This window comes from Aotus nancymaae, unplaced genomic scaffold (genome assembly GCF_030222135.1).
Source record: "Aotus nancymaae isolate 86718 unplaced genomic scaffold, 86718_ANA_hifiasm-v0.15.2.pri h1tg000028l, whole genome shotgun sequence".
Classification (NCBI taxonomy): domain Eukaryota; kingdom Metazoa; phylum Chordata; class Mammalia; order Primates; family Aotidae; genus Aotus; species Aotus nancymaae.
The window spans coordinates 27,898,678-27,923,158 of record NW_026988441.1 but is presented as its reverse complement, the minus strand read 5'-3'; the positions used below and the strand labels follow the sequence as shown (position 1 = coordinate 27,923,158).

Below are 24,481 nucleotides of genomic sequence, written 5' to 3'. Positions count from 1 at the left end.
TCAAAATGCCCCTAAATGCTGGGGGGCGTGGCCTCAAGTTGGGGATGTGGCTTTTTCCTTCGTCGCACCCTTGGGCGTGGCCTCCCGAGAGGGCGGGGCATCCTTCATTCCTAATGCCCCCAAAAGGAGAGCTGTATCAGGGACGTAGGCGCAGCCCTCCCTCGGGGCGGAGCCCCCGAGCCCCGCCCCGAGGGCGGTCCCACTGAGGCGCAAAGCCCCGCCCCTCCCCACCCAGCGCCCTCCGCGCAGGCGCAGCGCCGCTCGGCTGCGCGCCCGGCGCTAAGGCGCAGGCGCGGCACCGCCCTCCTCGGCGGAGCGCGTGTCCGACTTGAGCTTCACGAACTCCTTGGCCACCTCGTCGTTGCTGCGCTGCGAGAGGATGCGCAGCACCGTGAGGCCCGTGTCGTCCATGTGGATGCGGCGGCCGAGCGGCAGCCAGCAGGCGGCGGTCCCGCGCTGGGCCAGCTCCCGCAGCTGCAGCACGGCCAGCCCCACCGTGCGGTCCTCGCGCGCGAAGCAGTAGTCCTTGACGCACACCTGCAGCTCGTAGCACTCGGGGCTCGCGTCGGCGCTCAGCGTGCTGCGGGGAGCGGGGCGGAGCGTGAGACATGCCACGCCCACCTGGACGCCCCGCCCCACGGCCTCGCCCCCACTGCTTTTGCGGTCCACGCCCACGCCGGGGAGGGCCACACCGGGGTACCCACATCTATCACCCCCACGATACACTAGCTCCGCCCATGCCCCGTGACTTGCCCTACAACCCAGTGCTTGGCCACGCCCACAGCAGCTGACCTCGAGCTGGGCCACGCCCACACCTCAGTCTGTTCCCTTTGCACCTACCGAAAAACGACCTCATAGTTCTACATCCAGCTCCCGCCCCTCTAAATAACCCTTTCCTCAAACACCGGCCCGCAAGCCCATGCTCCCAGCCTGAGATACCCGCGCCTGTGCCCTCTTCTGGCTGAACTGCTGCCCGCACAGCCCTGCCCCTAATGTATCACCCAGAAGCTCTTTAGGCCCTCCTCTAGAACCCCGACGTGGCCCTTTCCCTTATCCCCCAGCCCACCCCTCTTACTCCCAAGATGCCCTCCAGACATGAGCCTGCCCTGGTGCCTCACTATGGGTGGCACTGCCTCCCGCATGCCCCTCACCTGTGCTCCTGCCCCTAAGCAGTCCCAGTGACCGACAAGAGCCCTCCCGCAGGGCCATTCCCAGCTGCTCCCATTTGTCCCCCTCCCAGGTTGCACACCCTGAAGTACTCCGACCCACTCTGGCTGACATCTGACCTCCCACTAGACCAGGCTTCTCCTCCCTGAGGGAGCCAATCGTCCCAAACCCTTCTGACCAAGAGCCCTGTGCTGACACGACCTGGAACTGGCTTCAATCTTGTCCCATAGGAACTCCCAGCCCCTAGATGATACCAGTTAACCAGCTGTGATTTACCCTTATCCCTGTGCACCATTTTTTTTGTTGTTGTTGTTTCTTTATTTTTTTCTTTTTTTGAGGGTAGTCTCCCTCTGTCACCCAGGCTAGAGTGCAGTGGCAGAATCTCAGCTTACTGCAACCTCTGCCTCCTGGGCTGAAATGATTCTTCTGCCTCAGTCTTCCTAGTAGCTGGGATTACAGGCATGCACCACCACACCCAGCTGACTTTTTGTATTTTTAGTAGAGATGGGGGGCGGGGGGGTACTGGTCTCACCATGTTGGCCAGGCTGGTCTCGAACTCCTGACCTCAGGTGATCCACCCACTTTGACTTCCAAAGTGCTAGGATTACAAGCGTGAGCCACCACGCCTGGCCAATAATTTTTTTTTTTTTTTTTTAAGACAGGGTCTCGCTATGTCTGTCACCCAGGCTGGAGTGCAGTGGAACAATCATAGCTCACTGCAGCCTTAAACTCCTAGGCTTGAGGGATCTTCCTGCCTCAGCCTCCCGGGTGGCTGGGACTACTTCCTTCTGCATTTCTGTCCTCCAAGAGCGTCCAACAACATTGCCCTGCCCCAGTGCCATGTGAGGCTGACAGTCAACCCAAGGATCTACCCCACATGACCCCAACTCTACCCCTGCTAACCACCCCCCTCTACCCCACTGAGCAGACTTTTTTTTTTTTTTGAGACAGAGTCTTGCTCTGTCACCCAAGCTGGAGTAAAGTGGCACAGTCATAGCTCACTGCAACCTCTGCCTCCTGGGTTCAAGTGATTGTCATAGCCCGCAGCCTCTGGAGTAGCTGGGATTACAAGTGCCTGCCACCACATCCGGCTAATTTCTGTATTTTTCTTTTTCTTTCTTTTTTTTTTGAGTCCACTCTGTCACTCAGGCTGGAGTGCAGTAGTGCCATCTTGGGTCATTGCAACCTCTGCCTTCTGGGTTCAAGTGATTCTCCTGTCTCAGCCTCCCAAGTAGCTGGGATTACAGGTGCCTACCACAACACTGGGCTTAATTTTTTATATTTTTAGAAGAGATGGGGTTTCACCATGTTGGCCAGGCTGGTCTCAAACTCCTGACCTCAAGTGATCTGCCCACCTCGGCCTCCCAAAGTGTTGGGTTATAGGCATGAGCCACCATACTCGGCTAGAGCAGACTTCTTTTTTTTTTTGAGACGGAGTCTTGCTCTGTCACCTAGGCTGTAGTGCAGTGGCCCGATCTCGGCTCACTGCAACCTCCACCTCCAGGGTTTAAGCAACTCTCCTGTCTCAGTGTCCCAAGTAGCTGTGATCACAGGCGTGTACCACCACACCCAGGTAATTTTTTTTTTTGTACTTTGAGTAGAGAGGGGGTTTCGCCATGTTGGCCAGGCTGCTCTTGAACTCCTGACCTCAGGTGATCTGCCCGCTTTGGCCTCCCAGAGTGCTTCTGCTCTCCCTCCCGGCCAGAGCAGACTTCTTTATGCTCTCCACATTAACAGCATCCTCTAGACCCTGTCCTGATACCCAGATTCTAGGCGCACTCCCAACTCTTAAGAACCTCCATCCAATGTGACCCCACCTCTACCCCACGTGACCCCCACCCGATGCCTGGAATCCATCCACACTCCACTCTTGTTCCCAGAGCCGACTCCCTCCGATGGGCGGCCCCAACGGTCCTGACAAGGCTCAATGTGGACTCCAGGAGTCCCCACCCCCAAGCGTCCTCAGTTCTGTCCCCAGGTCCCTCAGTCCCCGACTCATAATCTTCATCACCGCCACCCTCATCCCTTCACCAGACAGTCTCCAGCCCCAGCAATGGCCCTGCCCACCATGCACTTCCTGCCGACTTCCCCTCCCCTCTGCAAGCCTTCATCACGAAATTATCCCACTCCACTCTTTGCCTCTCCTGGGATCTGCCTGCCCCAGAGGTGACCTCCATCCTCGTGTCCCCTCCCTGATGTCACTCCTGCACTATTAAAATATGTCCCTTTCCAGCGCCCCCACCTAGAACGTGGCCCCTCCCATTCCCGGGCCCAGATCCCAGATCCCTCCTGCCTACCTGGCCTTGGGGTTCACCTGGGGGATGCCCCCTCCCTTCCCCGCATGCTCTTCGAAGCATCCCAAACTCACAACTGGAAGCTCTCATTGTACTTGGGAGCCCAGCTATTGTTCTTGGATTTGGTCGCAAACTTGCGTTTCTTGTCGCTGAGCTGGGGCCCAATGATGTTGACCTCGATGAATGGCCGGAAGATGCCAGAAGTCTGCCACTTGAGGTCATTGGCAGCCACCACTGTAGGGGAAGTAGAGGGTAAGACAGGTCAGGTTCTCCCAGTAGGAAAGAGTAGATGTTTGTGGTTCTCAAAATCTGTCTAAGGTCAGGCGTGGTGGCTCACGCTTGTAATCCCAGAATTTCGGGAGGCCAAAGCTGGCGGATCACTTGAGTCCAGGAGTCTGAGACCAGCCTGGGCAACATGGCGAAACCCTGTGTCTATTAAAAATACAAAAATTAGCTGGGTGGCACGCGTCTACAGTCCCAGATACTTGTGGGGCTACGGCAGGAGGATTGCTTGAGCCTGGGAGGCAGCGGTTGCAGTGAGCCGAGATTGTACCACTGCACTCCAGCCTGGGTGACAAAGCGAGATCCTGTCTAAATAAATAAAAAAAAAATTAAAGACCGGGCTCGGTGGCTCACACCTGTAATCCCAGCACTTTGGGAGGCTGAAGCGGGTGGATCACGAGGTCAGGAGATCTAGACCATCCTGGCTAACACGGTGAAACCCCGTCTCTACTAAAAATACAAAAAAATTAGCCGGGCATGGTGGCGTGTGCCTGTAATCCCAGCTACTCAGGAGGCTGAGGCAGGAGAATCACTTGACCCAGGAGGCGGAGGTTGCAGTGAGCCGAGATCGCGCCACTGCACTCCAGCCTGGGTGACAGAGACTCTCACCTCTAAAACAAACAAACAACAACAAAAACACGTCAGGGATGAGAATGCAGCAACAGACGGCAGCGGCACAGATCCCCAACACCGCGAAGCCTCCGTGTCAGCTCGAGGCTGGCTGCTCTTACGCTGTCCGTCACCCCAGAGAAAAACCAATTGTATCATTTTATTTTTATTTGTTTACATGGAGTCTCACTCTGTCACCCAGGCTGGAGTGCAGTTGCGGGTTCTCGGCTCACTGCAAATCTCTGCCTCCCGGATTCAAGCGATCTTCCCACCTCAGCTTCCTTGAACAGCTGGAACTACAGGTTCACGCCACCACACCCAGCTAATTTTTAATTTTTTTTTTTTTTTTTTTTTTTGAGACAGAGTCTCACTCTGTCACCCAGGCTGGAGTGCAGTGGCTCGATGTCAGCTCACTGCAACCTCCACATCCCGGGTTCAAGAGATTTTCCTGCCTCAGCCTCCCGAGTAGCTGGGACTACAGGTGCACACCACCACACTTGGTTAACTTTTGTATTTTTTAGTAGAGATGGGTTTCATCGTGTTGTCCAGGCTGGTCTTGAACTCCTGACCTCTTGATCTGCCCACTTTGGCCTTCCAAAGTGCTGGGATTACAGGTGTGAGCCACCACACCTGGCCCCCCAATATCTGAATTTTTAGTAGAGACATCGTTTCACCATGTTGGTGAAACACCACCACACTTGGTTAATTTTTGTATTTTTTAGTGGAGATGGTTTCATCTTGTTGGCCAGGCTGGTCTTGAACTCCTGGCCTCAAGTGATATGCCAGGCTCGGCCTTCCATAGTGTTGGGATTACAGGTCTTCGTCACTGTGTCTGGCCTAATTCTGTCTTATTTAAGCCATGTTGAACATAGCCCAATCTGTGTTCTAGTCAGCAAAAGCCAAGAAAAGGAAAGCAAGGCTGAGAGACGGAGAAAGTGGGATTCAGTCTTTTAACACTGTTTACCCTGCTGGATCCAGCCATGCCTGAAGGTGGTCACCTCTGGACATTTTTGTTTCATGGACCATTAAACAACAACAACAACAAAGTGTGTTGCTTAAGCCAGTTTAAGATTGGTTTCTGTTATTAGAGCCTAGGGAGTCCCTCCCACCTCAGACCACTCACCTTTCACTGTGACCTTGTGTTCTCCAGTTCCCGGATGAGTGAACAGCTCAACATGGACGGAGACTTCACCCACAGCGTCTTCTACACCCGTGCCTGGGCAGGGCAGGGGAGGATGGTTGGCATGAGCTCTGTTCTTTCCCACCCACCAGGAGGGACCTTGGTGGCCTCCCACCTACCCCGTGCTGGCGGCACCAGGTCATCAGCCCTGATAGGGAGGCACGGGGCAGGGGGCGGCCAGGATGGGAGGCGCTCTTGGAAAGCCAAGAATCCCGGGTTCTGGCCTATTACTGCCTTGCTGTGTGATCTTGGGGGTGTCTCTTAACCTCTCTGGGCCTAATGCAATTCTTTTCTTTTTTCTTATTCCATTGATTGCCATGCTGTCAAAACTCAGTCTTCCTGTTACATCTTGGCAGCATCTGGCACCCTGGGCTCCTTTGCCAGTTTGTCCTCTTGGCTGCAACAGTGTCACTGACTCCAGATTCTCATCCTACATAATGGCCACACCTTCCGACCCCTTGGTCATTTTCCCCTCTGTGTGTCCTCAGACTGACCCTGCACCTCAGTGTTTACTTCTGTTCTTCTTTGTCTTCACTTCCTCCCTAGATGCCCATAGACTGGAAAATCCTACCAGCTTTACCTTCAAAATACATCCAGAAGCAGAGCCACGTCTTTTTTTTTTTTTTTTTTTGAGACGGAGTCTCGCACTGTCGCTCAGGCTGGAGTGCAGTGGCGTGATCTCGGCTCACTGCAATCTCCGCCTCCTGGGTTCAAGCGATTCTCCTGCCTCAGCATCCTGAGTAGCTGGAACTACAGGCATGCACCACCACACCTGACTAATTTTTTTGTATTTTCAGTAGAGACAGGGTTTCACCATGCTGGCCAGGATGGTCTTGATCTCCTGACCTCGTGATCCACCTGCTTCGACCTCCCAAAGTGCTGGGATTACAGGCATCACCACGGGCGGCAGAGCCACATCTGTTACGTGTATCCTATGCCCCCAGCATCCCATGCCTGGACCATTGCAGTAGCCTCCTTGCCAGTCTCCCTCCTTCCGCTCCTTCATCTGCTCTCAACACACCAGCCAGAAAAATCCTATTCAGTCAGCTCATGTCGGCCGGGTGCGGTAACTCACAGCTGTCACCCCAGCACTTTGGGAAGTTGAGGCAGGAGGCTCACTTGAGCCCAGAAGTTTGAGACTAGCCTAGGCAATGGGGCAAAACATCATCTGTACACAAAATACAAAAACTAGTGGTCATGGTGGTGTGTGCTTGTAGCGCCAGCTACTCTGGTGGCTGAGGTGGGAGGATTGCTTGGGCTTAGAAGGGTCCAGGCTGCAGTGAGACGAGATCACACCACTGCGCTTCAATCTGGGTGTCAGAGCAAGCCCCTGTCTCAAAAAAATTAAAAATAAATAAATAAATAAAATTCAAAAGTCAGATCATGTCCCTCCTTGGCTCAAAACTCTTTCATGAACCAGGCAGTGGTGGCTCATGCCTGTAACCCCAGTACTTTGGGAGGCTCATGGCTGTAATCCCAGGATTTGGGGAGGCCGAGGTGGGCAGATAATTTGAGGTTGGGAGTTCGAGACCAGCCTGGCCAACACGGTGAAACCCCATCTCTACTAAAAATACAAAAATTAGCCAGGCATGGTAGTGCACGCCTGTAATCCAGCTACTTGGGAGGCTGAGACAGGAGAACCACTTGAACCTGGGAGGTGGAGGTTGCAGTGAGCCAAGATGAAACCACTGCACTCCAGCCTGGGTGACAGAGAGAGACCCTGTCTCAAAAAAGAAAGAGAGAGAGAAAGAAAAAGAAAGAAGGAAAGAAAGGAAGAAAGAAGAAATAAAGAAAAATAAATAAAGAAAGAAAATTAGCCAGGCGTGGTTGTGTGTGCGCCTGTATCCTAGCTACTTGGGAGGCTGAGGCAGGAGGATCGCTGAAACCCAGCAGGTTGAGGCTGCAGTGAGCTGTGATCCCGCCACTGCACTTCAGCCTGGGTGACAGGGCAAGACTCTGTCTCAAAACATTAAACAAAACAAAACAAAAACGAAGTCTTCCCTGGCTCCCACCTCACTCTGAAATAATCAAAGTGGGTTTTGTGATTCTGCGACACCCCTTCCAAAAGTGGCCCTTTCCAATAGGTTACTATGACCTCTCCCCACTCACCCCATTCTTGCCCTTGTTAACGCTGACCCAGTCCCATGGGGTCTCCTTATTGCATCCCCGGCCCAGAATCCTCATCCCTTTGGATGTGACATTCATAGGGGCATCTTTCATTTTCCTTACCCCTATTTCTCTTCTAATGCAGACTCTTAAGATTAAATTTCTTTTTTTTCTTTTTCTTTTTTTTTTTTTGAGATGGAGTCTCCCTCTGTCGCCCAGCCTGGAGGGCAGAGGTGCGATCTCGGCTCACTGCAACCTCCAACTCCCGGGTTCAAGAAATTCTCCTGCCTCAGCCTCCCGAGTAGCTGGGACTACAGGCACGCGCCACCATGCCCGGATAATTTTTATCTTTTTATTAGAGATGGGGTTTCGCCAAGTTGGCCAGGCTGGTCTCAAACTCCTCACCTCAGGTGATCCACTCGCCTCGGCCTCCCAAAGTGCTGGGATTACAGGCATGAGCCACTGTGACCGGCCAGAATCTAAAGTTTCTGTTGAGAAATGCTCCCACACTCACCTTAGACCTTGTGGCTCAGGTAAGATGGGCTCCATCCCAGCTTCAGAGATGGCTCAATGAGCCACGGCTGGCCAATCAGAGCATTCCCTACCCATAGCCTCGATAATTGGTTCAGAGATGGTCATGTGACCCAAGCAGGGCCAATAGGAATTGCACCTGGGACTTTGGTTGTAACTCTTAGTGAAAAAGGTCACCCTCTGGTGCTAAGCTGTGAGCGTTGGGCTATTTTTGCCCAATGAGACCCCAGGGAGGTCTCAAGAGAACAATGGCCAATGGCATTATTGGAGACACTGGATTCAGCGATTCCAGATGTCAACTCAACTCTATCTAATCTTTCATTTTTATTTTTATTTTTATTTATTTATTTTTTGAGACAGAGTCTCACTCTGTCGCCCAGGCTGGAGTGCAGTGGTGCGATCTCGGCTCCCTGCAACCCCTGCCTCCTGGATTCAACCAATTTTCCTGCTTCAGCCTCCCAAGTAGCTGGGATTACAGGCATCCACCAACACACCCAGCTAATTTTTGTATTTTTAGTAGAGATGGGGTTTCATCATGCTGGTGAAACAGGCTGGTCTCAAACTCCTGACCTCAAGTGATCCACCCACCTTGGCCTCCCAAAGTGGTGGGATTACAAGTGCGAGCCACTGTGCCTAGCCTCAACCCCTGATTTTTCCGTTCTGTAGCCAACAAGTCCCTTGCCCGCTTGAATTATGGTGTAATGTGCTTCTGTCTGGGGCCACCACACGTGTCCTTTATGGTTCCAGTGGGGATCATTGATGGGGAGTTTAAAAGAATCTGTCCCAGTTCTGCCTTCTGTGACTCAAAAGGGCATCCTATGGGGCCTGTGGACCTGTGACCGCCAGCACCTCCCCCAGCCCCTCCCAACCCCCCACCAGGCAGCTCCCCCTTCCTGGACCACCCCATGCACAGGGAGAAGAAGGGGAAAGTCAGAGGTGAGGGTGGGAAGTTAGGTCAGTCAAAGGCTGATTGGGTTACCTCGCGCTGGACAGGAAGTGACTGATGATCGGGGAGCACAGGGGCCTGGAGACTCCCATCACCCCAGTACTGGGGTATGCGGCCCCGGTCTTTGCTGCCCACCCCAGGTCCTGTTCCTTGACGCCTCAGGCTCCCATTCCACCCCCGACCTCCACCAGTCACATGCTCAGCCGCTCTGCCCTCCCCCAGGCCGATGCTTCACAGCAAGCTCAATCCGGGCCAGACTGGGGTGCCGGGGGTGCTGGGGGGAGTCGGACAGTGGTGGGTCAGGTGAGGGGTCAGACCAAGGCCAAAGCTAGTAAGAAGTGGGGAGGGGGGCAGTGCTGGGTGCCCCCATCCCATGCTTTGCTGGCTCCGTGGGGAAGGGTCTTTCCTGGGCCTCTCAGTGCCTCTCCCAACCCCACTCCCCACTCCCCACTCCCCAAGTCCCGGGACCCCTACAGGGGAAGGTTCCTGGGACAAGTGGTTGAATCTCCTTCTGTTATCAGCATCTCATCTGTGGAATGATGGACCCCTTGTGGGGCAGTTGGAGAAATCCTTTTCAGATTTCCCAAGAAGGCCAGGTATGGAGGCTCACGCCTGTAATCCCAGCACTTTGGGAGGCCAAGGTGGGAGGATCATCTGAGGTCAGGAGTTAGAGAGCAGCCTGACCAACATGGTGAAACCCCTTCTCTACTAAAAATACAAAAATTAGCCAGGCATGGTGGCATGTGCCTATAATCCTAGGAGTGAGGAGACCAGCTGTGAGGCCAGGAGTTTGAGACCAGCCTGGGCAACAGAGCCTGGGAAGTGGAAGCTGCAATGAGCTGAGATTTTGCCATCGCTCTCCGGCCTGAGTGACAGCACCTGCCTCAAATTAAAAACAAACTGGCAGGGCGCAGTGGCTCACACCTGTAATCCCAGCACTTTGGGAGGCCAAGGCCAAGGTGGGTGGATCACTTGAGGCCAGAAGTTCGAGACCAGCCTGGGCAACATAGTGAAACCCCGTCTCTATTCAAAATACAAAAATTAACCAGCCATGGTGGTGTGGGCCTGTAACGAGCTACTCAGGAGGCTGAGGCAGGAGAATGGCTTGAACTTGGGAGGTGGAGGTTGTAGTGCGCTGAGATTTCAGCCTGGACGACAGAGCGAGACTCTGTCTCAAACAACAACAAAACCCAACACAGATTCTTCAAGAAACGCCTGGCATGAGGTCTTGCTCAGCATTAGAGGCGGATAAGTGTTCACTGTTTTCAATGCTGGAAATATGACATCAAATATATTAATAAGAACAATAACACCAGGCATGGTGGTTCACGTCTGTAATCCCAGCACTTTGGGAGGTCGAGGCAGGTGGATCACCTGAGGTTGGGAGTTCGAGACCAGCCTGACCAACATAGTGAAACCCCGTCTCTACTAAAAATACAAAATTAGCCAGGTGTGGTGGCATGTGCCGTAATCCCAGCTACTCGGGAGGCTGAGGCAGGAGAATCACTTGAACCTGGGAGGTGGAGGCTGATTGTGGTGAGCCGAGATGGCATCATTGCACTCCAGCCTGGGAGAAACTCCATCTCAAAAAAAAAAGAAAAAAGAAAAAGAGAAAAGAACAATAATAACAACAATAATAGTGAGGAATTGCTGAGATCTTCTCTTGTGCCAGAAATTGCTCTAAATGTAAGTCCTCCAATTCTAAACATAATCTCATCAGCCTCTCATAGTGGCTCACAGCTGTAATCCCACCATTTTTGGAGGCCAAAGAGGAGGATCACTTGAGGCCAGGAACTGGAGATCAGCCTGGGAAAGAAAGTGAGACTCCCCTCCCCCCATAAAAAATTTTTTTAAAAATTAGCTGGGCATGGTGACATGTGCCTGTAGTCCCAGCTACTCGGGAGGCTGAGGCAGGAGGATCACTTGAGCATGGGAGGTGGAGGCTGCAGTAAGTGTGATTGCACCACTGCATTCCAGCCTAGGTGACAGAAGGAGACCCTGTTTCTAAATAACAACAATATTAATAACAATAATCCTATGAAATAGGGTCCTTGAGTGTTCCCATTTTACAGATGAGAAAACTGAGGCTCAGGGAGACAGATTCTTGCCCAAGGTGCCTGCCCAGGGAGTCACTGAGCTGGGATCTGAGCCCACCTCTTAACCTGACAGGTGCCTGTCCCGGGGTCCCAGGATAAGGCTTAAAAAAGACATCATCTCGGGAGAAATGGATTCTGGGATTCCCACTGGAATCACTTTTTCTTCCCCATGTGGAACCAGCAAATCGTCCTTCCCCCTCACCCGCCTGGGCCCTCCAAGCCGCTCAGGCCTGGGCGGGGGGGGGCCCCTGCAGGCCCTGGAGGCAGAAGGGCGAGCCTTTTACTAGCCGGGGCCGGGAGGGGCGCAGGCACCGGGCACCAGGCGCGGGTGGCGGGCGGGCGGGCGGGCGGCGGAGGCACGTACCCTTCTCAGGATAAATGTCTTCACTAAGGGTAAACCTAGTACCTTTTCCACCATGGACTAATTGGGGGGTGGAGCGGGAGAGAGGGGGGGAGCATGGGGAGCGGGGAGAGAGAACCAGTGAGAGGTGAGGATGGAGGAGTGTGTGTGGAGGGGGCAGGGGAGGCGCGGAGAGGGGACAACGAGTGAGAGGGAGGAAAAACAAGAGAGAGAGAAACGTCAGCTGCAGACAGACGGACAGACAGACACACAGCCTCCTGCTCCAGGGACACCAGGGACACTAAAAGCAGCCAGATCTGGACGGGAAGCTGAGCTCAGAGACCCAGCGTCCATGGAGGGCAGTGGGCTGGCTGGATCAGGGGAGAAGAGGACCATTGGAGGCCACAGGGGGAGGCTCCTGGACCATCCTCCCACAGGGGGAGGCTCCTGGACCATCCTGCCACAGGGGGAGGTTCCTGGACCATCCTGCCACAGGGGGAGGCTCCTGGACCATCCTCCCACATGGGGAGGCTCCTGGACCATCTTCCCACATGGGGAGGTTCCTGGACCATCCTCCCACATGGGGAGGCTCCTGGACCATCCTGCCACAGGGGGAGGCTCCTGGACCATCCTCCCACAGCGGGAGGCTGGCTGGATCGGGGGAGAAGAGGACCATTGGAGGCCACATGGGGAGGCTCCTGGACCATCTTCCCACATGGGGAGGCTCCTGGACCATCCTGCCACAGCGGGAGGCTCCTGGACCATCCTCCCACAGCGGGAGGCTCCTGGACCATCCTCCCACAGCGGGAGGCTCCTGGACCATCCTGCCACAGCGGGAGGCTCCTGGACCATCCTCCCACAGCAGGAGGCTCCTGGACCATCCTTCCACAGCGGGAGGCTCCTGGACCATCCTCCCACATGGGGAGGCTCCTGGACCATCCTGCCACAGCGGGAGGCTGGCTGGATCGGGGGAGAAGAGGACCGTTGGAGGCTCCCCTGGCCCCAGGCTGGGTGTGACCGCGACTCTCCCTCCCCTTCCCGAGGTCAGCCGCCAAACGTCTTTCCCTTGTCTGTGAGGGACCAATTGTGAAAAGGGGGGGTCCCCAAGAAATTCTGCTCTCCATCCAGCCCCAGCTGCCCTGTGTGTGCGGTCAGAGAGGGACAGGAGACCAAAGCAAAAGACAGAGAGAAAGAGAGAGAGAGTTTGAGAAATAGGAACTCCCTCTCCGTCCACCCTCCCCCACCAAGTCGAGGTCCCTCCCTCCCTTGGAGCTGTTGATCATTCCTTAGCCTCATGACGTCACAGAGGTCCTCCTCAGGGGACTTCACTCCCTGGGACCATGATGTCAGAAGCCCCACCCCTGGACCTGCCAATCTTTCCTTGACCCCTTGACATCAGAGGTCCTGCCCATCCTGAGCTGTCAATCACTCCTGACGACCCCCAGAGAGGTCAACCACTCCTTGGACCCGTGACTCCCGAGGTCCTCCAGGAGCTAACAATCATTCATTGGCCCTGGGACACCACAGATTTTCCCAGGAGACAATCACCTTGTGGCCCTATGATGTCATAGGCTCCACACCCTGGTCCTTGATGTCAAAGACATTCCATCCCAGAGCTGTCAATCATTGTCTGGCCCCAGGAGATTACAGATTTTCCCAGGAGTGGGCAGTCACCTCCCGGCCTGTGATGTCAGAGGCCCCGCCCCCACAAACGTTGCATCACTCATTGGTCCCTGGACTTGGCGCAGAGATGTCAATTCTGCCCCATCCATGACGTCACAGGAGGAGTGAGCCAATGGCAGCTGCTTAGGCTCTGGGTTGGGCTGCCTCTGCAGAGCTGGAAAGGGTGGTGGAGTCTGGGCACCCTTACCCTGGGCCGACTGCGTCTGTACGAAGGTCTTGATGAGCAGGTCCGTGGCCTGCGTGTAGAGCGACAGGGCATAGCGCAAGGATTGCAGGTCCGGGCTCTTCTCCAGGAAGGTCTTCTTAAGGCCCACGCCACCCGCGTGGAAGTATTGCTGTGGAGGATGGGGTGGGGAGAGGTGAGGCTGGTGGCATCCTCTATCCACTCATATAAGGCTGGGCAGCCCTTCTGTTACTACTCCCAATCCCTCCCTCTGCTACTTTTTCACCTCCTCCTTTGCTTTGACTAGTGAACTCCTATGCATTCCTCAGAACCCATCTCTCACATGCCCTCTTCCAGGAAGTCCTGGCTTCGCCCGCCTTGGGATCCCTCAGCCCGCATCCTTCCCTCTACCCCAAGTCTGACCCTGCAAGGCTGAGGATGGGGTTCCTTAAGCCTCCAGCATTAGCCAGCCCAGCTCTGGCACAGAAGGGGGAAGGAGGGAGTATTTACAAATGAATGAATTAATATGGGTCTGAGGCGAACCTAGGTTCATGACCACAGCACACCCTCTGCACCCCCCACCTGGGATGGGCAGGGGTAGGGCCTCTCACCTTGATGGTGTCCAGGGCCAACTCAACGACGGCACACTGCTTCGGGGTCAAGCTCTTGGCTTCTTCTCGTACCATGTGGTCCTGGATGGACGGGGAGAGGGCTACATGGGTAGTGTGGGCCCTGCCTTCAGAATTTTGTGTGTATGGGCCTCATCGCTGTAAAACTTGGACAAGCTGGGCTGAGGGTCAGTGTTTTCATCATCCCAGCACCCAGCATGTGATTGGCACACAGCAGGTGCTCAATAAATATTTGGTGAATAAATGACATGCCCTCTTGATCAAGCTGTACCTGAAGCTGAACCATTCACATTTTTCCGACACACTGGGGAGGAAATATCTTGTGCTTGAGTGAGTGGAGTTTCTGTCCTTGCAGCCTGTAATGCATGTCATCATCCTGGGACCCCTCCCCCAGGATGGTGGCAACCTGGAAGCCACGTGAGTATGGGGGGGGCAGTGTCCCACCCCATAATATATATGTCCCCACTCCTCACCTTGAGTTTGGACAGCTGGCCCAGTTCCTTGGCTGCATTGAAGATCATCTGGGTTCCCTGCAGGTAACAACAGACAGCTGGGTGAAGGCAGGGGCGCTACTGCCTTGTCCCCAAACTCCCAGCTGACACCCCAGCCCAGGAGACCATCTTGGTTCTTGCCCAAAGGATTGGGGCTGGGCAATAATTGTGTCCCAGGGACAGGGGTCTGGAACTCCCCAGGAAGAACTCAAGAGGATGTGGTAACCTTGTCCTTGAAAATCCAAGTCCCATGGGGATAGTACCCACCCTCTCAGCCCCACCCAGGCTTGTGAAATGGGAGAAACAGACAGGGACCAGGTTGTGAGGGGCAGTGGATTGGGGGAGCCTCAGACAGCGGTGTTTGTGGGTGTGGGCAGGGCTTTTCAGGGAAAGGGAGCTTGAGGAAAACAAGAGATTGGGCTGGGGTTTCAGAAGATGGCTCTGGTGAAACACCTCCTCCTCTTCAAGGCATCATCCCCTCTGCAGGGAAATTTCCCCTGTAATCTGGGAGGACTTTCAGTCTGATTTTTGTTTTGTTTTGTTTTTTTGACACAGGGTCTCCCTCTGTTGCCCAGGCTGGAGTGCAGTGGTGCGATCATAGCTCGCTGTAGCCTCAAACTCCTGGGCTCAAGAAATCCTCCCGCCTTCCCAGTAGCTGGGACTACACGTGTGAGCCACCATGCTCAGCTATTTTTTTTTTTTTTTAGATCGAGTTTCACTCTTGTTGTCCAGGCTGGAATGCAATGGCACCATCTCAGCTCATCACAACCTCTGCTTCCCGGGTTCAAGCGATTCTTCTGCCTCAGCCTCCCAAGTAACTGGGATTACAGGTACGCACCACCATGCCCGGCTAATTTTTGTACTTTTAGTAGAGACGGGGTTTCTCTGTTGGTCAGGCTGGTCTCGAACTCCCAACCTCAGGTGATCTGCCCACCTCAGCCTCCCAAAGTGCTGGGATTACAGGCGTGAGCCACCACGCCCAGCTGCTCAGCTAATTTTTTAATATTTTTGAAATATTTTTCATAGAGATGGAGTCTTGCTATGTTGTCCAGGCTAGTCTTGAATTACTGGGCTCAATCAATCCTTCCACCTCAGCCTCCTAAAGTGCTGGGATTACAGGCGTGAGCCACGTTGCTAGCCAGTCTGATCTTTTAAAGGAAAAATCTTCCCTCTATACAACAAACACCTCCATATCCATCCTCCATCCCACCCCCAAACAGATACTAGCAAGATGGCGATGTGGTGACGGCTCTGACAATCTAGATGTGTCTGGATTCAAATTGCAGCCCTGCTGTGTGCCCTGGGAGAGTCACTTAACCTTTCTGAGCCTCAGTTTTCCCATCTAGATGGGGAAAATTAGATTCACTTTGTGGCTTAGTCTGAACTAAACAAGTCTTTGCTCAGTGTGCACTAATTATCCGTGGTCTCAAAGTCAAAGGCAATGTTAAGGGAGACGGGGTTCCAGCCTGGAAGCCATGCACGTGTCTAGCCTCCTCAGTCACTGCTGGGTGGCCCCAAGCGCGTCCCTGAGCCATCTGAGCCTCAATTCCCACCCTGGCTAACAGGGATACCCACGGAAACTTGGGGGACAGAGCAGGGCTGAGTATTGAGGTAACGAGTCTTGTATTACTGGGTCCTGGGGTGGTCTGGAGGCTGGATGGGGAGGGGGCTCATTCGCAGTGGGGATATTTGGAATTATCTTCATAGTTTACCTGCTGGCCACGTGGTCATTCCTACTAGTATTATTATCATCATCTTGGCTGTTACTATTATTCTTATTTCTTATCTGTGATCCTGAGGTTCTTACAAGGCACAGTTACTCAGGAGCCCAGTGGACTGGGCCTCAGCTTCTCCTGCTGCACCCACCTGTAGTCTGGAAGGGCTCAGGGGCCTTCCTGGGCACCCTCTGCCCTACCCACCAATCCCCCACCCACCACCCCCCACGAGCAAGCCAGACAGACAAAGGAAGAAGAGACCAACAGACAGGTTCACAGTACGCCCTCGGACGGCACGGACCACAGAGGTGGAAGAGGGCACGGGGTGGGGTGAGGGGGTGGGGTGGGAGCCAGACAGACAGTGAGAGGCTGGTCTTACGTCTGAGTGGCTTGTCAATTTCACCCTGCCCTGTGGAGAGAATCAGGTGGAGGTCAGAGTTCTGATGGCTGCTGGGAGGATACTCAGTGGGACTTCCCTGCCCCCTCAAAGCACAGTCCCACTTCCCAGCCCAGGAGCTCCTCCCCAGGTCCCGGGTCTAATGGTGGGCCCCCTCCCCAGCTAGCACCTCCTCTTGTCCCCTAGCATGGGCTTCAGGGTCAGACTCCTTGACTACCAGCACACTCTCCGGGTGCCCAGGAGGCTGGAAGCAGCCCCATCCCACAGTCAGCCTGCCCCAGGATGGGGCACCTGGGGAGGTGGGGAGATGAAACAGGGGTAGGAATCTCTCCTCCCACAGTTCCTAAGGGGCTGCCCCTATATCCCCGTACCTGACTCAACAAAAAACATACTAACATATACTGCAAGTTCACTCAATGCTGAAGAACTCATACACTAAACTACACACATGCACTCCTAAACACTTGCAGGCATGTGCACAACCACACAAATAAACCCATACACCCTTGACCCCGCAGGGATTCACATCCACATATAGGGTGCCTGGTACATTGGATGTGACCCCCAAAGGGCTGGCTGAGAGATTAGGCAACCCCTGTGTCCCACATTCACAAAGCTAAGACTCCATTTATATGCACACAGGCACAATAACATCTTTTGCACAAGTGCACAGCAAGACAGCTGCCTGCGTGTTGCTGTAGCTCCCATCTCCGTAACAACAAACATCCATTAACACAGCAACAAAAAAAAAAATCTATGTAAAAAACAATACGTCTCAATCCAGAGTGGTGATCCAGTGTGTAGGCTCTTCAAGAAGCCACAGAGTTTCAGCTGAGCCCAGGGCTGTGGGTACTGCTGTGGGAGGATGGGAGCTGTTTGTGCACACACATTAGTTCACATTTGCATACACACTGCACATTCTGTCCCTGGAGAATCACTTCATCTCTGACTTCTGGTTTTGCGGGACTTGGTTAGGACAGCTATCCCTACCTATGACCCCCAGCTGGCCTTCCTGCCCAGGTGCACAGATGCACACACATGCACACACATGCCCAGACACCAGAGCTCAGGGCCTCAGTGAGATGAGGCCCTCATTACCTTTTCTAATCCCTTGCCATGTTTTCTCAAGAGGTTCCCCTGCAGAGACAATGTCACAGGGTGATCAACCTGGCAAGTCGTGCAGGGTGGGAACCCGGGATGCTCACAGGTATATTCATGGGGACAGGGGAATCCACACTGCACAGGGGACTGGTGATTGGGTTGCATGGGGATTGTGGTTGTGTGTGTGTGTGTGTGTGTGTGTGTGCATGCACGCGCACTTTAATGACTGACTCTTAAATGGTGTGAGAGTCAGAGACAGTAAAGAGAGAGAGAGAGACAGAGATACAGATGCAGAGCTAGAGAAAGCCAGAAAGAAAGAAGTCACTGCCAAAACATAATCTGTTTACATTTACTGTACAGTGAGACTTTTGGTTCTTGGGTTGATAGCAAAGCAAATGGGCTGCATATTCAGACAGATCTGAATTTGAATCCTGACTCTGGCATTTACTATATGACGTTGAACAAGTGACTTCTCTCTGAGCCTCGGCTTTGCTCATCTGCAAAATGGGGACAATAATATCCAGCTCATTCAAAGGCTTGTTATGAAGGTGAGCTGAAACAGGGGCTATGAGAAGGTCTGGCATATGGGCAGTCATTAAATGCAAATTCCTTTATCCCCCTGCCCACAAGTGCATTGCCTGTGGTTGGCTATGCTGCCACCAAAACATACCCTTTGGCTCTCTATAGTTACAGCCAAAGACCCAGGCTGCGGCTACCAAGAAGTAAGAAGAGCACTTGTAAACTTTTAACAAAGCGAAATCTTGTGACAGCCTTGTCTTGCCCACAAAGGGAAAATCTGAAGTTGTTTTGTCTCTGCTGTCATACGCGTCTGCATATCACTGCCCTCCCCGCCAACACCACCATCACCACCACCACCATCATTAGCTCTGATCTAGTGATCGCTGCCTCTGGGCCAGTCACTCAGAGTGCAGTGGCGTGATCTTGGCTCACTGCAACGTCCGCCTCCTGGGTTCAAGCGATACTGAGATGAGTATTTTAATGCATCATGCCATTTGGTTCTTAGAACTACCCTCAGGGAGGTGATGCAATGAGCCCCATTTTCCAGACAAGGAAACAGAGGCTGGGAGGTCAATTGACTTCCCAAGGTCACACAGAGAGAGAGAGTGGCTGGGCTAGGAACTGACCCAAAGTCTGCCTGACATCAAAGCCATGACACAAGTCTCCCACTTGGGCACCTGGGTGTGTGTCTGGCATTGGTGTGTGCCAGTGTGGATGGCGGGAGTTGGGTAGGCAGGGTGGTGGGGTACCAAGGAATGGTCTGGAGCATGGAATTTCAGGGGAGTCAGCAGTAGAGACCCTCATGGTGAGGATCTGCATTCTGGGAAGCTGCTGACAGTTCAGAGCCCAAAGAGGAGGTCAGAGGGATCCTGGGGTTGATCCTCTTTCTAGCTTCAGGGCATCTGGTGGCATCTGGGCACGGGAGCGAGGTTGGATTCTACCCTTAGATGGCAGGTCCGCTGCGAAGGAGGAGCTGGGCCCGGGGTTTGGAAGCGGGTTGCGGGGAGCTCCTCCGGGGGACTTCAATGGGACAGGGTGGGTGGGCGTGGTCTCCCTCCCTCCCAGCCCTGCTCCCTCCCCATGCCCTGCCCCAGACAGACACAGGCACATCTAGGCGGGAGGGAGGATGGTGGGTGAGGAGGGGGCGCTGGGTGGGTGGGGAGAGGGGTGCAGCGACGCGGTGGGCTGAGTCCCGACACAGAGCGGACGGACAGACAGACGGACAGACGGGCCTCTACTTACGATCATCTGTCAGCCATGACGGGGGCGGGGCGGTGGGGGAGGGGGGGGAATAAGGTACCATAAGTTTCCCAGGAAGGCCAGGGAGGGGTCGGAGACGGCAGCAAGGAGGGGCAAGACCCCTGCCCCAGCCCAACCCACAGAATCGGGGAGGCTGGGAAGTCCGGGCCTCCCCCACCATCGTCGCCTCTCTTTGGCCCCTGAGCACCCTCCCCAAGCCTCCAGGGTCCAACTGGAAAAGACCTCCCTGTTCCTTAGTGTGCCCATAGCCCATGTGCCATTGCTGTCCTCAGGTTCCTGAGGCCTCCCAGAGGGAGCCACACCCAAGTACAGCCCTCTACAGATGTCTGTGTCCCCTGGTCGCTGGTGGAGGGGAGGGTCTATAGATCCTGGTCTCTGGATGGCCACTGACCTCTGCTTGACCTCTCTGACCTTTGATGCCCTTCATGACCTCTGGCTGACCTCCAGGAGCTCCCTGGTCTATTGATCTCTGATCTTTGGAACGAGCCCCAAAGCCCTGAGAAAAACCCACCATTGATGTCTATGTCTTTTTTTTTTTTTGAGACAGGGTCTCACTCTCGCCCAGGCTGGAGTGCAGTGGTGCCATCTTGGCTCACTGCAGCCTCCACCTCCCGGTTCAAACAATTCTTATGTCCCAGCTTCCCAAGAAGCTGGGATCACAGGCATGTGCCACCACACCCAGCTAATTTTTGTATTTTTAGTAGAGACGGGATTTTACCATGTTGCCCAGGCTGGTCTCAAACTCCTGACCTCAAGCAATCTGCCTGCCTCGGGCCTCCCAAAGTGCTGGAATTGCAAGTGTGAGCCATGGTGCCCAGCCAAGGTCTATGCCTTCCATGACTCAAGGATAACCTTGATCCCCAAGCCTACCTGTTTTCTAGATGACCTCTGACCTCTGAATGCTCTTTTGACCTACATGCGACCTCTATGACTTTAGACGTCTCTTGACTCTACCTAATCTCTTTGACCCTGGAGTCACCACGATGGACTCTCAATGACTTCCTTAACTCTTTGATGAACTTTAACCCCCATGTGACCTCTCTGACCTCTGAATGGCCCCACTGACCTCTGGTGGCTTCCACGACCCTTGGATGGACCTTGAGCCTGGATGACCTCTCCGAGCCTGGATGCCTTTGTTCACACCCCCCAGCCTCTCTAGGCACCAAGTTTTCTGGGCTCCCACCAGGGAGGTGACCCAAGTGTCCCCATGGGCCCCCTGCAGGCCTCACCGTCTGGTCGGTGAGAGGTGGCAGGACGATGGTTTTCTCCATGGTGTTCATAACCAGCTTCCACAGCTCCTTCAGCACTCGCTTCAGCACCGTCTTCTCACAGATTTTGGCAAAGAGGGTCAGGCTGGGGGGGAGGGGCAGGTCTGAGAGGGGGCCCAGCTGGTCCCAACCCACAGAGCCCCTTCCCTTAACAGGTGGGCAAGGCATTCCACAGATGTGAAAGAGGGCACACAGCCTGTACAGGGACCCCTGAGTGGTCTAATGGGGCTGTGATATCTGATGCATGAAGAGAAGAGTGAGTGGTGGTTGGACTGGCCAGCAGGGACCAGATGGGAAGGGGCATCAGTGTCTGGGAGGAAGGCTTGGGCCTTATCATGAGGATAAGGGTAATGGGGAGCCATGGAGCATTCAAGAGGGAGACACAGCCAGCCTTTCACTTTTGAAAGAACACTGTGGGGGATGAACTGAAACAGGGAGGATGGAGATCAGGGACTCTAAGGGATAAGGCCAAGCCCAGGAGAAAGAGGAGGGGAATGGTCAGAGGAGGGCAGACTTGAAAGGGAAAACAGCAAAGAAATTGTGGTTGGATGTATAGGGGTTGACGGAGAGAGGCAGTCCACCACGATCCATCCACCAATTGACCCAGTACCCACCAATCTAACCCTCCTCCAGTGGTCTTTAATTCTCTATCTATCCATCCATCCATCCATCCATCTGTTCATCCATCCATCCTTCTATGTATCCTTCTATCCATCTACCCACTGGTCCATTTATTTATCCATCCACTAGTTCATTCATCCATCTGTCCATGCATCTATGCATCAAAACATTTATTCATCCATCCAAGTATTTCCCACCTATTCATCCATCCATCCATTGACCCACTCATCCACCCACCCACCCATCTGTCCATTCATTTATGCATCACAACATTTATTTATCCAACCAAATATTTATCCACCTATATCTATGCACCATCCATCCACCTACCCGTCTGCCCACCCATCCACCCATTCATTTATTCACCCAGCCAGCCATCTGTCCATCCATTTTTGCATCAAAACATTTATTCAATGATCCAAATATCTATCAACCTATCCATCCATCCATCCGTGCATCCATCCATGCATCCATCCATCCATCTATGCATCAAAACATTTATTCATTCATCCAAATATTTATCCACCTATCCATCTACCCATCCATCCATCCATCCACCCATCCATGCATGCATCCATCCATCCAGCCATCTGTGCATCAAAACATTTATTCATTCATCCAAATATTTATCCACCTATCCATCCATCCATCCATCCATCCATGCATCCATCCACCCATCCATGCATGCATCCATCCAGCCAGCCATCTGTGTGTCAAAACATTTATTCATTCATCCAAATATTTATCCACCTATCCATCCATCCACCCATCCATCCATCCACTCATCCACCCATCCATTTATTCATCCATCCATCCATCTGTCCATCCATTTATCCATCAAAACATTTATTATTCATCCAAACATTTATTCACCTATCCATCCATTTATCTATCCATCCATCCAACCATCCATCCAGCCAGCCAGCCAACCATCCATCCATCCATCCAGCCAGCCAGCCAGCCAGACATCCATCCAGCTACGCATCAAAACATTTATTCACCCATCCAAATATTTACTCAACTATCCACTCATCCATCTTTTTAAAACATCTATCTTCCATCTAGCCTTCTAAACACTTACCTTTTAATCCATGCATCCACCCACCTACGCATCCCTCATGTCACCTATCCATCCACCACCCATTCATCCACACAAATATTTACCCACGAATCCTTCCAATCATTCACCCACCCAACTTTCCGTCCCCTTCATGCCACCATCTATTCACCCATCCAGCTATCCAATGACCACCCAGCAAACATTCCCTGCACACTCTCTCCAGACCAGTTCCTGGGTCTCTCTGGCCCTGCCCCAGCCCCTTCCTGGCCAGCCCAGTCCACCTGGCCCGGCTCACTTGCTGTCCAGCAGGTCCATGATGGGCTGTAACACATTGTCAGCGTCCTGGGCCACGCTACTGCAGGCACTGGCTGGCACATTGCCTGTGCCCTTAACCTGGCTAAGGATGTCACCCATCTGTTTGACACACTCTTCAATGTGCGGCTGGAAGCTGGGGACACAGAAGGGAAAGGCTCAGACCAAAGGAAGGGCTGGATGAAGACACAAATGCTGATCTGTGGTTGTTAAGGTCATATCGGCATCACAGCACATAATCAAGCGAGAATGAAGAATCATAATGGCAGAACTAGGCAAAGGGATAAGACATTCTCCTGTTGTTCATTTCATTCTCAAAACCCTACTCGGGTACTATTATTGTCATCACCCCCAATTTACAGAGGAATAAAAAAATATATAAGGCTCAGAGAGGTTAAGTGATTCCCCCAAGGGAGTCACTAGTCACAGCTAGTAAGCAGTAAAGCCAAGATTTGAACTCAGCCTTGTCTAACTCTCAGCCTACAATCTTCATTTCTACATCAGCTGAGCCTCCAGACGCCCCAGGCTCAGAGGGCTGGGGGCTGTTCCCTCCCCACTGCCCCCAGCCCTGGAGATGCTCCCACCTGGTAGCAAACACCCGGCTGAGCTCGTCCAAGACATTATTGAGTTTCACCTGAAGCTCCTTCAAGATGTCACTGGCTTCGGCATCCAACTAAGGAGAGAGAAGGGACATCAGGCCAGGTCCAGTAAGCATCCACACGTACTGGGCATTTTCTCATCTGACCCAGGGAAAGGGATCCCAAGGGGCTGGGGGGAAACTGAGGCACAGAGAGTTGCACGGCACGCCTGGATTTAAGAGCATGGTTGAGCTGGAATTTATCCCCAGGCTTGGCGGCATATGAGCTCGGGGGCCTGCAGGAACACACACAGTGGTGGGGGTGCCCCCATCCCTTCTCCAGCCCTGCCTGGGCCCTGCCTCACCTCCTTCCCTCCCATGGCCTCGAACATCTTCTCCAGCTGAACTCGTAGCTGCTGCGTGTTGTTCATGAGGATGCAGGGCTGTGGAGGGGAACAGGAAGGGGAGTCAGGCCTCAGGACCTCTCCCCAGAGCCTCCCCTACCCACCACCAGGGACCTGGGGATGGCTTCAGGGTCTGGGTTTGGAGGAAGCTGGGGTTCCGCAGGGTCACCTGCAGATGGAAGGCAGCATTTGGGCTCAGGTTTCTGGGTGTGTTGTCGGGAGGGGGCATCTCTGGGGATTGGTGGGGACAAGGAGGACTCAGGTAATCTCCCAACCCCAGGCCTGGTAGGTCCATCAGAGGGGCTGGGAACTCTGGGGGTAGCACAGTTTCCTGCAGGGGCCCAAAGTTTTCCAGTTCACATCCCAAAGGCTTCATTTGCAACAGCCAACAGTGACACACTAAGGTGGGTGCCCTCACACCCAGATATACACACAAGATACCCCAAAGACACACAAATCCAGACAGGCACAGTCAGACACAGCCACAGACACACACTCACACCATGCACAGTCAACACAGCCAGACAAAACCTGGTGAGACACACCCACCAGACGTGCACAGCCAGATGCGCACACACACTCACACACACTTATACTCTCACACTATATGCAGTTAACTCAGCCAGACAAAACATGGTCGCACACACCCAGACATGCACAGTTGGACACGCACATAAGCATACACACACTCACACTACAACCGGTTAACACAGCTAGATAAAATATGAGA

The 24,481-nt window shown here is 53.6% G+C and overlaps 1 protein-coding gene across 1 annotated transcript in view; it reads right to left on the bottom strand.

Annotated features, from left to right (window-relative positions):
* Positions 1-279: 279 nt before the first annotated feature.
* Positions 280-24,481, bottom strand: part of UNC13A (unc-13 homolog A) — an 86,110-nt gene continuing 61,908 nt past the window's right edge. The window contains exons 32-45 of the mRNA XM_021669181.2: positions 23,713-23,790; positions 23,355-23,443; positions 22,754-22,906; positions 20,739-20,862; positions 19,492-19,497; positions 17,728-17,766; positions 16,612-16,641; positions 14,500-14,556; positions 14,009-14,089; positions 13,422-13,569; positions 11,576-11,632; positions 5,476-5,568; positions 3,536-3,695; positions 280-580 (exon numbers count right to left, since the gene is read on the bottom strand). Coding sequence (XP_021524856.2) covers positions 280-580; positions 3,536-3,695; positions 5,476-5,568; positions 11,576-11,632; positions 13,422-13,569; positions 14,009-14,089; positions 14,500-14,556; positions 16,612-16,641; positions 17,728-17,766; positions 19,492-19,497; positions 20,739-20,862; positions 22,754-22,906; positions 23,355-23,443; positions 23,713-23,790 — 1,416 coding nt within the window. The remainder of the gene's footprint in view (positions 581-3,535; positions 3,696-5,475; positions 5,569-11,575; positions 11,633-13,421; positions 13,570-14,008; positions 14,090-14,499; positions 14,557-16,611; positions 16,642-17,727; positions 17,767-19,491; positions 19,498-20,738; positions 20,863-22,753; positions 22,907-23,354; positions 23,444-23,712; positions 23,791-24,481) is intronic.